This window comes from Sorex fumeus, unplaced genomic scaffold, assembly GCF_029834395.1.
Source record: "Sorex fumeus unplaced genomic scaffold, SorFum_2.1 ptg000007l, whole genome shotgun sequence".
In the NCBI taxonomy this organism is placed as follows: domain Eukaryota; kingdom Metazoa; phylum Chordata; class Mammalia; order Eulipotyphla; family Soricidae; genus Sorex; species Sorex fumeus.
The window spans coordinates 1,673,233-1,688,725 of NW_026606064.1; the positions used below are offsets into that span (position 1 = coordinate 1,673,233).

The 15,493-nt window shown below is 38.6% G+C and overlaps 1 protein-coding gene across 1 annotated transcript; it reads left to right on the top strand.

Annotated features, from left to right (window-relative positions):
- Positions 1–13,108: 13,108 nt before the first annotated feature.
- On the top strand, positions 13,109–14,074 carry LOC130041656 (olfactory receptor 5A1-like). The gene has a single exon (XM_056133918.1). The coding sequence runs from the start codon at positions 13,109–13,111 to the stop codon at positions 14,072–14,074; it is 966 nt and encodes a 321-aa protein (XP_055989893.1).
- Positions 14,075–15,493: the final 1,419 nt, after the last annotated feature.

Below are 15,493 nucleotides of genomic sequence, written 5' to 3' on the forward strand. Positions count from 1 at the left end.
CTACACTCTGCCTTCTCAGGGTGGTGAGTTGGCTATGTAGGTGTAACTCTGTGTGATCAAAACAGAGGGCAGAAAGGGAGCAGTCCCACGCCAGAGGGGCTATAAAGAAGCCATTTTGAGGAGGAAGTCCAGGTCTGAGAATCAGGAAATGACTTCTCTGATGAAATCTGACAAAACTTGGAACCCCAGTCACCAGGCACTCACATTCTATAATTGGCAGTTTACTTAGTTCATTGCTTGCGAAACAGACCAACTAGCCATGTTTTGTTGTTTGATCCTCAGAGTCTGACCTAAAGAGTCATAAGGTCAGCAGATGAAGAGAATAAGAAAATAGGTGAGAACTCACTGCACACCTCCACGGCATTTTGTATGGATAACATCAAAGGTCATACAAGACAACGCAGGCAGGACAGATGAGCCCAAGACATAGCACTGATGCCAACGGGGCACTTCAGTATTCCTTCCTCAAGTGTGGGTGGTGTACTATAAGCATGTATGTGTGTCCGCGAGTGTGTGAAGTATTCCTGTGGAAAATCTTACCCTGGCAGGAAGGCAGATCAAAGTCACACCCCAGAGCAATGCGGACTATTGATCAGGGAGTAGTGGGTGGTGCCCTTCAGCCAGAATTTGTCTTAATTTGTATCTTGTTCATCCTTTGGGGACCCCTACAAGTCTACGGGGATATGGAGGAGAGTGAGAGGACTGAGCAGCAGTGTGACAGTTTGTAGGGTGTGAGTGTTGAACCTTTGCTGGTCCGGCTCAGCATTGCTGCACATAAACAGAATACAATAGGCTTATTGAGTACACCCAACCTCTCTCTGTTCAAACATGACATACTCCAGCTCCAAGGAAAGCCAGGAGAGTTGTAGGGGTGACATCAGATGTGGAGAGGTCCCCCCACACAGGAACTACTACTTGACCAGGAAGAGCCTTTTAACAAGATGCCAGAACAACCACTGAACAACTCATTGATCTCATGAAGCAAAGGAGGGGGAACCAAGAACAGAGGATCCAGAGGACAAAGGTGAGAAACCAGGATGGATCCTGATCATATGGACAAGAGGAAAAGCAGGTGGGAGTGGGGTTCACCATACTAGGAGTTGTCTCAGGAGCTGGTGATCCAGTGGATCAATCTCAGTGGGCATGGTAGTGGGGGAGACATTCTGTGGCGGGCTGTGGACTGTCTCCCTGCAGGTTCCAGATGGGATCCACTCTTGGACAAGCATTTAGAAGCAGGTGTCAGGGTGATATTTTCTGCTCTTCCATTTCCAGCGCCTTCTCCAGAATAAGAACTGGCTCCTCCTCCAGCATCTCTCCTGTTGAAGGAGGAGATGGTGAGATTGGAGAAGCCTAAAAATCTCCCTAGCAGGCAGCTGCAGTGAGGCCCCCAGAGGCAGCTCCAGAGTTTCCTACAGCATCATCAAAGAAAACTAAGTCTCTGGATCCTGGTGCTGCAACACGTGCAGCCTCACCAAGAGAATCCTTCGATCCTGGAGATGACATCCCAGCGGCAATACCGGATGATTCTGTTCTGATCCCTACAATAGTTCAGCTGCTGAGTGACAGAGGATTGTTTCAAGTTTGACCCATTAGGAATGTTAATATGGCTCGTCTTGGGATTTCCTGGAGTGGTATCTGTATCTCATGGTTTTTATTATAATTTTTTATTTTAATAAACTTTCAATTGTCATTCAATGTAAATAGTAGGCTCCCTCAGTTTGATGTAGAATACTGACAATGCTTGGAAACCTTCACTGAATCTGTTTGCAGAATTCTCTGGTCCAATACGAAAGCCGTAATTGAAAAAACTCTTCCCCATCCTCATTCATCTCTTCTGCAACCTCAGATCTGCTTTTAGTCCCCCACCCCATTGCATATTCTGGTTACCTCCCGCCATTAGAATCTCAGAATATCAACATTCCTAATGAGTATCTCACGCAGCAATTAAGCTGAACTGATGGGTTTGGTGTTTGATTTTATTGGAACTGTTTATAAGATTTATCTCTGTAGTCTTTATTTCTCCATATCTAATACTTTTTTTTGGATAAAGCATTTTTGGCTGGTAGTTTTTAAATCTTTCATTATATTCAGATGACATGATATATACATAGAAGAACCCAAAGAGTCCACTAAAAGTCTTATAGAAATGACAAATCAATACAGTAAAGTAGCAGGTTATAAAATCAGTATGCAATAAATAACAAAATCCATAGATAATATTATGCTTAGTGGTGTTTTTAAAACTAAAAGCTTTTCCCTTATTATCTGAAACAGGACAAACAAATATGTATAATATTACAACTACTCTTTAAAAAATTGTTTTATTGAATAACTGTGAGTTACACAGTTACAAAGTAGTTTATGATTGGGTTTCAGTCATACCCTGTTCCAACACCATCTCTTCATCATTATACATTTCCAACCACCAATGTTCCAAGTTTCCTTCCAGCTACTTGCCCCCACCCCTTCCAGCCTGCCTCTATGGAAGTTTTCTTCTCTTTCTATCTCTCTCTCTTTCTTTCTCTCTCACTCGCTCACTCCTTCCTTTTGAGCATTATCACTTGCAATATAGGTACTAAAAGGTTGTCATAGGTTGCACTGCACTATCAGCACTGTCCTTCCATTATTTATTGATTTTTCTTGAGCGGGTACTAGTAACATCTCCATTGTGAGACTTGTTGTTACTGTTTTTGGCATATCAAATACACCACAGGGAGCTTGTGAGGCTCTGCCATGCGGGTGGGATACTCTCGGTAGCTTGCTGGACGGCTCTCCAAGAAGGACGGAGGAACTGATGCATGCAAGGTAAATGACCTACCCACTGTGCTATCATTCCAGCCCTATCAGAGGTTATCATACATATTCCTTTATCTCGTTTCAGCACTCAGTTCTTGTCCCGAGTGATCATTTCCAACTATCATTGTCATAATCATCCCTCCTCAATACTAAATTCCCTCTCCCCTGAACATGTGGCAAGCTTCCAACCATGGACCAGTCCTCCTGGCCCTCATTTCTACTGTTCAAGGTTATTAGTCTCACACTATGTCTTTTTTTTTAGTATCCCACAAGTGAGTACAGTCATTCTGTTTATCTTTTTTCCTCTGACTCATTTTATTCATCATGATACTTTCTATCTGCATCCATTTATAAGAAAATTTCATGACATCACTTTTTCTGGTGCCTGTATCATATTCCATTGTGTAGACATGCCATATTTTCTTTATACAGTCATCTATTGTTGGGTACTCATGTTTTTTTCCAGATTCCGGCTATTCTTACCACTATTTTTCAACATTTATTTAAGAAGCCCTAATCAAGCTTCACGCCCTACCAAGATCAGGAGTTGCCCCCCATGAGTGACTCTCCGGCACGGCCATGGCTCCAGAAGCACAAGAACTTAATGCAGAGCCCGGCAGCTTGCAGCAGAAAAGTGAATTGACTATGTGTTAATCCACGCCTCCATGCCTTCCCGGAGGGGAAAGGATGTTGCTCCCTTCCGCCTTTTTCCCTCTGGAAAGAAAGACGGCAGCCGTTTCGAAGCTTTATGGAAAGCCAGGTATGAGCCAGTCGTGATGGGGACACTGAACCTCATGGGAAGGGAGGCGTTCCTGGCTCGTCCTTCATGCCCTACCGAGGTCAGGAGTTGCCACCCACGAGTGGCTCTCCGGCACGGCCATGGCTCCAGAGCACAGAAACCAATCTTATAATTATCTGACTCTCAGCAGAAATACTTCCAGGCTTAATAAGTAAAATACCAGAAATCCAAAATTGCGGCCGTGCGACATCATTTGATTCATGTGACCAGCTGTAGAAAACAAATTATTTCACAGTGCCTTTTCAGCATGTCTGATTTGGGGGTGTAAACTCTAAATAATAATGGTGCATCTTTTGTCGAAACAATGAATCTAATCAAAGTAGATAGAGTGTTAACTAGAAATCATCTGCCTCACAGTCATTGGGAGGGTTGGGAGGGAGAGGTTTATTGGGGTTCTTCGTGGTGAAAAATAAGTATTGGTAAAGGGAAATGTGTTTGATATTTGCATGACTGAGACTTAAACCTGAAAGCTTTGTAACTTTTCCCACAGTGATTCAATAAATAAAAAAAAGAAGCCCTAATCAAGATGTATGAAATAAATCCACACTGATAAATATAAAGAATTTCCTATTTATTGGTGACATAAATGAACAGAAAACCCTAAAGACTCATCAAAAATGTTCTATAAATAATTAGTTTGGTAGATTTGTGGAATAAAATATTAATATGCAAAAATATGTTGCATTTATATGAACTGCATAAAAATGCGATGTCTGGGGTACATCTATAACAAAAGAGGTTAAAGACTAAAGACTAAATGATGAAAATTGAAAGGCATTACTACAAGAAATATTTTAAAAAGTCAAGAAATCCTGTACTCATGGATTAGATGAACATACATTACTGACATGCTCATTTTACCTAAAGCAATCTGCAATTTCAACAAAACAAATCAAGTTTTTAAAAAATCACCCAATGTAAGAATCCACCAAACTTCAAATAGACAAATTTCTTCTGAGGGAAGAGAAGAAAAATGAATCATTATGCACCCGGCTGCAAACTAGCAAGCACCAACTTCAAACTATCAAACTTCAAACTATCAAGGACCTAGAGAGATGATATAGGGATTAAGGTCCATGCCTTGCATGTGTCTAACACCAGTTCAACACCTGGAACCACATGTTTCCCTGAGCATCTCCAGACACAGCTCTAGAGGACCACCAAGTACCACTGTAAGTTGCCCTGCAGGCCCTGGAGTGCCACAGTGTCTGAACATCACCATGTCTTTAGGTCTTTCCACATAAACTGTGGGCCTGATATTTTATACTCCACAAACGAGTACAGTCCTTATATCTGTCCCTCTCTTTCTGACTCATTTCACATAGCAGGGTACACTCCATGTCTATCCACTTATAAGAAAATTTCATGATTTTATCTCTCCTAATAGCTGCATAGTATTCCATTGTGTAGATGTACCAAAGTTTCTTTAACCCTTTGTCTGTTATCAGGCACTTGGGTTGTTTCCAGATTTTGGCTATTGTAAACAGTGCTGCAATGAACATATCGGTACAGATGTCATTTCTACTGTGCTTTTTTGCACCCTCGGGATATATTCCCAGAAGTGGTATTGTGGGGTATATGGGAGGAATTGGTCAGGATGGGAGATGGGTGCCGAAAGTAGATAAAGGACCAAACATGATAACCTCTCAGTATCTGCATTGCAAACCAAATGCCCAAAAGTAGAGAGAGAGTATGGGGAATATTGTCTGCCATGGAGACAGTAGAAGGGTGGGAAAGGTGGAGATATACTGGGGATATTGGTGGTGGGAAATGTGCACTGGTGGAGGGATGGGTGTTTGATCATTATATGATTGTAACTCAAACATGAAAACTTGTAACTATATCTCATGTTGAATCAATAAAATTATAAAAGTAAATAATTTTTTTAAAAATATGGGCCTGGTTGCAAAGAATCACTTGATCTTCTAGCTTCCTGAGCACTGCTGGGGAGCCCCCAAATAAAAAAATTTAAAAATTAGTAGGTAAGTTTTATGCTTTCTTATTTATTTACTGCTTTGGGGGCCACATCAGGTGATGATTGGGGGTTTCTTCTGGCTCTGAGCTCAGGAGTTACTGCTGGCATTGTTCAGGGACCATGTGGAATACTGGGAATCAAATTTGGGTTAATCACATGCAGGGCAAATGCCTACTTGATGTACTATTGCTCCAGCCACTCCCATAGCTGATTTAATGTTATGAAGATATTTGAGTACTGGCGACCTTGGAAAAATCACTTGAATAGTTTGGGTTTCTCACCAGGAAATCAGATGTAATGAGGGAACTCTTCCTAGATCCATTTCTACTCTAATGGATCCAAATTCACTAGTGTACATTCTTAGATATGAAATTATGATAGGTCTACAGGGATGTGAATAATGAATTCAGAAGGGACAGAGAAACTTGAGCAGGTTAGCTATGACAAAATCTCCATGACAACCATGACTCCAGAGAGCAAGTGCCTGGGGAATTGTCTTTCTTCATTTGCCTCTGTCCTTATGTACACAACTTAGAGGCTCTCTATAATGGACATCTTTCTTGTGCATGGCGTGTCTGTCTCTTGGCTAACAGCTTCCATCTTGGAGTCAATAGGTTCCATCCTGGAAAACTGAGGGAGAACCAAATACACCATTTTAACATTTAGCAAGAATTCTGTCCTCCGTGGGATTTTAGTCAAGGTGAGAAATCTGGATTTAGAGAGAATAGTGGTTTCTAGTTTTCTATGTAGAAAAAGTTTGATGGTCCTCAAACACTGACTTTATTAACTATTCACTCTCTATGTCTCTCAGTCTCTGCCTCTATCTCTCTTTCTCTCCCCCACCTGTAACCTTTACTTGTTCTTCCATTATTCATTTCCAAATTTGATAGCACTGTAGCACTGTCCTCCCGTTGTTCATCAATTTGCTTGAGTGGGCACCAGTAACGTCTCCATTGTGAGACTTGTTTTCACTGTTTTTGACATATTGAATATGCCACGGGGAGCTTGCCAGGCTCTGCTGTGAGGGTGGGATACTCTCGGTAGCTTGTCGGGCTCTCTGAGACAAATGGAGAAATCTCACCAGGGTCGACAACATTCAAGGCAAAACACCCTACCTGCTGTGCTATCGCTCCAGCTTCAAAAAATAGAAAAATTTCTAACCTATTCAGGGTGAATAGTAAGATCCAGAAATGCACTCTTAAGGATGTGATCTCTCTGTGTGTATGTGCGTGTGTGTGTTTTGTTTTGTTTGGGGACCATACCAGGCAACGCTCAGAGGTTACTCCTGTCTCTCCCTTCAGGAATTACTGCTAATGGCGTTCAGACGACCATATAGGATTCCTGGATTGAATGCATGTCAACCACATGAAAGAAAAATGTCCTAGTCATTACATTCTTGCTCTGGCCCCACGGATGTGATCTTAAATCCTGCTAACTTCTATTTTTTTTTTACTTATAAAATAAAATAATTTGATCAGCTATCACAATCCTTATGAAGTTTTTTAGCACCCTGATTTAGTGGCCTTGTATATTTTTCTCAAATTTGAAAAATTATACTTGTTGATTTAATTCTCGAATAATTTCTGCAATATGTGATAGATCTTTTGAAATAGTTCAAGTACATTTCCAGTGTCATCTTTGGAGATTCTGAAGTCTCAAAAGACTAGACTGGGTGGCACAGTTAACAGAGATGGTCCTCTCCAGGCACATGTATAGTTGGATTCATTTGTCTTTTTGAACTTTTCTATATTGTGTTGCTGTTCTTCACTTAGCGACATCCTGGATTTTATAAGCAGATGTTGTACACTGCAGAAATTCCAGAACTCGATACATGCTAAGTCTATGAGGACTGGAAGGGGTTTTAATTTGTTAAATCTACTTGGTGAAAAATCTTGTGAATATTTATATCGATCACCTTTCCTTCTCTAAAATTTCTTAGGAGATGATGGTGTGCAAACAATTATTCAAAGAAAGTGAATATATTAAATTTCCCCTGTTTTATTTCAAATTTTAACACATTATAACATGCCCTGAGTAAGACAGTCCACAACCCTTACCCTTCTCTGGTGCTTATGAGTTATGTTGACTATTTGCAGCTATGGAGCCACTGTGCCCGTGTTTCCAGAATGTAAGTTAAACGAGTTAATTTGATTTAATTTTATAGTAACATACTTTTTTTTGGTTGGGGGACCACACTCAGTGATGCTCAGGTATTATTACTCCTGGCCCTCCTCTTAGGGATCATTCCTGGTGGTGCTTGAGGGGGCATAGGGGATGCTGGGGATTGAATCGGGGTTGACTACGTGCAAAGTAAGAGCCCTAACTAATGTACTATCATTCTGGCCCCAAATTTTATAGCAAAACACTTTTATTTTGATAAATATAAAAATATGTCTTTTACGGACATACTGTGTGTGTGTGTGTGTGTGTGTGTGTGTGTGAGAGAGAGAGAGAGAGAGAGAGAGAGAGAGAGAGAGAGAGAGAGAGGTTTAGGGCTTAGAACATAGACTTTTCCAGGATGGAAAAATCTCAAATAGATAATTTTAATTCACAAACAAACAAACAAACACAGTCCTTCGTTGTTCATCGATTTGCTCGAGCGGGCCCAGTAACAACATTTGCACGAAAGGCAAATGCCCTGCCGCTGTGCTATTGCTCTAGCCCTAACACTGTATATACTGAAGTAAGCAATACAAATATTTTTCAAAAATAAATACTGTCAAATAAAGCACCTTGCATTGACTTAAACAGGTTGTAAAGACTCAGCAAAAGATTGTGTTGAGTTATCTGTATCATCTTTACTGTGCTTCTGGTCACTCGCACACATCACAAGCAGCCCCTGGAAGTTGATGTGGTTCCCCTACCTCCTCAATCTAAAGACAAAATAATTTGTGTGATTTTTACCTGGATGGCCACAGGTGATGTGATTTCCTATACAGAGGACTAAATCTACATCTGCCTGGAGCAATGATGCCTGACTCTCCACTGGGTCAATGATGTCTCTGGAATTCTCCCAAATTAACTTATAGGACTAAAGCACCCCTAGAATTCCCATCTACAGCTATAGCTATCATTCATTGCTATGTCTAATTAGTCCATGATACTAATAGTCAACACTTATATGACAATTGTTGAGGAATTAAGCTGAGCAATACAATTAAACGGTAACATTGTAAAAGTTTAAGTGTATAATACAGAATTTCACATATGTAAATATTGCAAAATATCACTATAAAATTATTTAATGTGTTTTGCCTCACAAACTTACAATTTCCCCTTTTGATTATGATTTAGATTTATTCTCAGAAACTTTCAAGTGAATAACAAAATATGAGTCACTGTGTTGTTTATTCTTATGTGTTCCTGATATTATTTATCTTCTGATTGGAAACATGAACAATTTACCCATGTACACACAATTTTACAGCATCTCCTTCTCTGTTTCTTGAACCACAAGTATATGTTTCTGCAGGCTTTTTGAGTAAAGTTCCAAATATAAGAGAGATCATTTGTATTTGTTTTTTCATTTTTCATATGACATAGTATAATGCTGTTATATTAGTTAATGTCATAAAGACAGAATTTTAAAGATTTTACATTTATTTTACTTATTCTTTTCATAATAGAGGTAACATGATTGCAATAGTTTTAATATTCATGATTTTGGTATCCAGTTACTGCGCCTTCAACAAAGTGTCAGAAACCCACCACCTTATTTTACTTCTAGTTCTCTTCTTCCTTCTCAAAATGCCATCTGCACTCACCTACACATCAGTTCTTGGTAATCTCAGTTCTGTAGTTAAAGTCCAAGGGTTATTATAACTACCTGCTCTATATTCCCTTGCTTCTATCCCCATTCCTGCATAATATTCTATTGTATATATATCCAACAACTTCTTGATTTTTAATCTGTATTTGAGCATTTGGGTTATTTCTATACTTTGGCTATTGCAGTATGTACAGCAATGAATATGGGTGTGCATTTATTTTTCTAAATTATTTTTATTTTTAATTATTTTTAAGGCCAACTCTACCTTTCACATGCCCTTTATAATGTTTACTCAACATTTATATTCTTTATATTACAGTGTCATGCCCTTTCTCATAGTTTTTCCTCAACTTAAAGTTATGTCATCTATTCGATCATGTTCTTTTTTAAAAATTTTTATTAGTGAAACACCATGAAGTGCAGTTGTAGACTTACAAATTTTTGTGCTTGGGTTTCAGTTATAAAATGATTGAGCACTCATCCCTCCAGCAGTGTCCATTCCCCACCTCCAGTGCTCCCAGTATCCTTCCCACCTCTTCAACCTCCATCCCACCCCACCCCTGTGGCAGGGCATTCCCTTTTGTTCTCTCTCTCCTTTTGGGTGCTGTGGTTTGCAAAAGAGGCATTGAGTGGCAATCATGTTCAGTCTATGGTCTACTTTCAGCATGCATCTCTCATCCTGAGAGTATCCTCTCAACACCCTTTACTTGGTGTTTCCCTCGCTATCTGAGCTTCCTTCTCCCCTAGCATGCGTGGCTGGCCTCCAAGCAATGGATTGAACCTCCTGGTAATCTTATCTTGGCTATTCTTGGGCTGGAGCTATAGCACAGCGGTAGGGCATTTGCCTTGCGTGCAGCCAGCCTAGCCAAGCCAGGTTCGATTCCTCTGCCCCTCTCAAAGAGCCTGGCAAGGTACCAAGTGTATCTTGTCTGCACGGCAAAGCCTGGCAGGCTATCCGTGATGTATTCAATATGCCAAACACAGTAACAATAAGTCTCAAAAAATGGAGATGTTACTGGGCCCCCTCGAGCAAATTGATGAACAAAGGGAGGACATTCTTGGGTGTTAGTCTCCCAATTTGTAACTTTATATTCCTCAGATGAATGCAATCTTTCTATGTCTGTCCCTCTGTTTCTGATTCATTTTGCTTAGCATGATACTTTCCATGTAGTACTACTTGTATGTAAATTTCATGACTTCATCTTTTCTAACAGCTACATAGTACTCCATTGTGTAGATGTACCAAAGTTTCTTTAACCAATCATCTGTTCTCAGGCACTCAGGTTTTCTCCAGATTTTGGCTACTGTGAATAGTGCAGCAATGAACATAGAAGTGCAAATGTCATTTTGACTGTACTTTTTTGCCTCTCTGGGATATATTCCCAGGAGTGGTATTGCCTGGTCAAATTGGAGCTCAATTTCTAATTTTTGGAGAATCGTCCATACTGTTTTCCAAAAGGGCTGAACCAGTCGGCATTCCCACCAGTAGTGAAGAAGAGTCCCTTTCTTGCCACATCCACACGAACACTGACTGCTTTTGTTGTTTTGGATGTGGGCCAGTCTCTGTGGTGTGAGATGATATCTCATTGTTGTTTTGATCTGCATATCCCTGATGATTAGTGATATAGAGCACTTTCTCAAGTGCCTTTTAGCCATTTGGATTTCTTCTTTGGGAAAGTTTCTGTTCATTTCATCACCCCATTTTTTGATGGGGTTAGATGTTTTCTTCTTGTAAAGTTCAACCAGTGCTTTGTATGTTCTTGATATCAACCCTTTATCAGATGGGTATTGGGTAACTATGTTTTCCCATTCTGTAGATTGTCTTTGTGTTCTGGTTATTGTATCTTTTGAGGTGGAGAATCTTCTTATTTCACGATAGTGCCATTTGTTTATCTCTATTTCCACTTGGATGGTCAGTGGAGTGTTGTCTTTGAAGACACCATTAGTCGCAATATCCTGGAGGGTTTTGCTGACCTTGTCTTCAATGTATCTTATAGATTTTGGCTTGATGTTGAGATCTTTAATCCATTTTGATCTGACTTTTGTGCATGGTGTTAGGTCGAGGTCTGAGCCCATTCCTTTGCATGTGGTTGTCCAGTTATGCCAGCACCATTTGTTAAAGAGGCTTTCCTTGTTCCACTTCACATTTCTTGTTGAGCATGTTCTTATGTCAGCCTAATTGGTATAAATTTAGTGCTGTTTTTATTTGTCCCTTAGGGTCTAGTAGTTTGTGGCTTCATTATATTTATTTTGAGAAGTCCTTTATTTTTCTTTGCTATCCTCTTTGACCTAATGTTTGACAATATATTGCTTAATTTCCAAATGTTTGAGTTTTTCCACATTTTTCTTTCAGGTTAATTTTTGCCTTCATGGTATTGTGGTATAAGAAGAAAATTGTTCTGATGTCTAATTTTGATGACTTCCTGGATTCTTGAGTTGTATCTCAGCATGTGGGACATTTGAAAAATGTTCAGTGTATCCTGATGAATGTTCCATGTTCACTCTAGAAGAGCATGCATTCAGTCTTTGGAGGTGAAGGGTCCTGTAATTGTCTATGAACCCCACTCTTCTAATTTCTCATTTAAGGCTCTAGCTTCCTTAGTTTTATATTTATTTAGTTGCAAATTTTTCCCAGGGATGAGAGGGGATATTAAAGTATTAAGCTATTATAATATTTCAATGTATTTTCCATTCCTATTAACAATGTTTTTATTAACTTAGTTACCCCCTTCACTTGAGTCATAAATGTTAATAAGAGTTCATTCTTCTAGATCTATTGCTCCCTGACCCAATACACAATACCCATCCTATCTCTTATCCACTTTTTTAGTCTGGATGATAATGATACTTGATAAAGTTTGATTGTTCATACTATTTTTAGGTTGCCTTTTGCATACCGGGTTGTTTTCCAACTTTTCACTCTGAATTTGTTTTTATTGTGAGAGTTTGAGTGTGTTGCTTGTAAACAGGAAAGGTTGTTTCCTGCTCCTTCTTATCATTAAATAGTTTTCGACAATTTGACAATATTTAGTGTTATATTGGGTGTTTTGGCCATTTGTCATCATTCTTTTGGATTTTACTTTTTTATTACTTGCATTTTGATGATGATCTTTTATGCTTTCATCTCCTTTCATTTACAGCAAACTGTAAGGTTTCCTCTTACAAGTGCATAGTGTCCCATTGTGTATATATGCCAGGTTTTTTTTTCTCTACTCATATGTTACTAGACATTTTGGTTGCTTACATATTTGCTAGCTATTGTACTTAATACTGCAATCAACATAGGTGCTAAAACATCTTGTTTTGTGAATTCATGTTTTTGACTTCTCAAAGTAGATATCAAGAAGTGGAATTTCTGGGTCATGTGGAAGCTCTAGACTTAGTATTTTGTAAGAAGACTCTGTACTGTTTTCCAGTCTTTGATAATGGAATGTTTCTTAATTCCCATTAACGTTGCTTTAAGCATCCTCAACCGTTCACAAATCTAGGTCACTAATCTCTAGGAATTCAGTGTTCCTGATCTATAATTGGGAACTATAGAAAAGTTATACCTTGACAATATAATTCAGTAAAACCATTTGTATATATTGCCATTTTCTATGAGGAGAATCTAGAGGGTCCATATATGGTTTTATTCAAAATACAGAGATAAGCTCAGAAGATGATTCAAAATTATACTTCTAGTCAGATGCATTTCTGGCAAAAAAAAATATTCACTTTTGTGTTTTGGAGCAGAGTAATTTTATTCTTTCATCCTTTTTTTCAGCAGATGGAATCAAGTACTTTTATGGAAATAGATAGAAATTACACATCATCGGTGGTCATGTTTGTTTTTCTGGGAATCACAGATGAAAAAGAGTTGCAGTTCATTCTCTTTCCGGTCTTTCTGGTGACTTATCTTGTGACATTATTCTGGAACCTTACTCTCATTATACTTATCAAGATGGACTCTCACCTGCATATGCCCATGTACTTTTTTCTCAGCATTTTGTCATCTATAGATGTCTGCTATTCTTCTACCATCTGTCCCAGAATGCTTTCAGATTTCTTCAAGGATGATAAAACAATTTCCTTTGTTGCCTGTGCTACCCAGTACTTTTTTGCAGCTTGGATGGGTCAGACTGAGTGTTGCCTCCTGGCTGCCATGGCCTATGACAGGTACGTGGCCATTGGTAACCCGCTGCAGTACTCAGCCATCATGGCGCCTGGGCTCTGTCAGAAGATGGTGGCTGGGGCCCTTGGAACTGGTTTCATCTGTAGTTTGCTTGAGACAATTCCTGCCTTTCGTATGTACTACTGTGGACCAAATGTCATTCAACATTTCTTCTGTAACATATCCGAGGTTATTATCTTGTCTTGCTCCAGTCCCTTCATCACCCAAATGATTCTTTTTTGGGCAATTTTGTTTGTTGGCTTTGGTTCTTTTCTTGTTATTCTGTTATCTTATGGCTTTATCACAGTGTCCATCCTGAAAATGTCAACCATCAAGGGCAGTTTCAAGGCCTTCAATACTTGTGCTTCACACTTGACAGTTGTAACACTCTACTATGTTCCAGTCTTCTTTGTTTACATGCGTCCTCATTCTGATCACTCTGAAAAACAGGACAAGGTAATGTCAGTCTTCTATATTATCATTACCCCCATGCTAAACCCTCTAATCTATAGTCTGAGGAACAAGGAGATCAAACAAGCACTCAAGAGGATGTTAAAGAGAGCTAGACATTTTCCTCAGTGAGATAAAAGTTGGTAACGCTTCCTCAATGAGAAGAGAGCAGAAAACAAACAAATACAGACAACAGAGAATTTTGAAAGTATCATAGTCAGCAATACTTTTTAATTTTCTTAAACTTTCTGTTTCAAATAAAATAATTTTATTTTCATGTAAAGATATATCTGTGATTCATAACTTATATGCCCAGAGAAGTTAGTAATTACATATATCTATGAGGGAACATACAAGTCAAGTTTTTTTCACTTGTTGAAAAAGTTCAAGTAGCTATTTTCCTTTGGAAAACATGGATATTTGAGATTCTAGCATAGATGATACAGTGATCAGGTCTGTTCCACTCTAAGCAATGGTGGTGATGGTCATACTATTTCTTTTAAAGTTCTTATATTACATTCTTTTTCTTCATTATTCAGAATTTCAGACTTTCTTAAATTAATATTGTCTCTACAGCCTCCATGGTAACAATATGCTCTGCATTTCATGAAGGAAATGGTCTTGCTTTGCTACATGCTCATATTAAAACCAACAGTAACCTTTTATTCTCCAATTATTTTGTAAACTCTGTGCTTATATGTGATTGAGTACTTTTTTGTGTGTGTGATAGAGAAAGACTACATAAAATATATTTCTTGAGAAAATATATTTCTTGAGAACATTCTGGAACTCATTTGCAGAATATGTTTGTGTACATACTATACTTAATCATGTTTCTTTTAATGATTACTACATATTATCTTTTAAATATGTTGTCCTATTTTTCAATTGTCTCACTATATTTGCAGGGTATGTAATATGAAGGATTTTTAGCCAGAATCAAGTTTGAAATTGTTAGATAACATTTTTATAATTTGATATCTACTTCAGAGTTTTTCCTACAGCAAATCATATTATTGTACATTAATTTTTTTTCTTATGCTTTTACTTCTGGTGAATTAGACCTTATGGAAAAAAACATTAAAGAAAGGACACAGATAAATAGTATAACAGCACAGTTTAGGCAATTAGAAAAAGATCAATAAAGGGAACTGAAAGAAAGCAGAAAGTAGGAAATAATAAAACAGCAGAAATCAATAAAATGTAAATCAAAACAAAGACAAAAATTTAAAATATCAGAAAAATCAAAAGCAGAATTTTTGAAAAATAAATAAGATTAACAAGCTTTTAGGTAGATTTACAAAGAGAGAAGACACAACCTTCTGATTGCTGCTCCACCAAACCAGGTGAGGCTTGTCTCTGGCTGATTTCACTGGGCCAGTTCAGAAAGGGAGCCCCTTCCTTTTCGGTGGGTACCAGCAGTCTTCACACCCTGCCTGCATCATATTAAGGTCTCATACCTCAAAACCTGAAACATGCCGCTCACAATTATTCTTCCTGTCATTCTGTGAGAACAGGTAGAGAGACAGAAAGCAACATCTAGCTAATTCC

Coding starts and splice junctions, on each gene's coding strand:
- LOC130041656 (XM_056133918.1), top strand. CDS start 13,109: ATGGAATCAAGTACTTTTATGGAAATAGATAGAAATTACACATCATCG.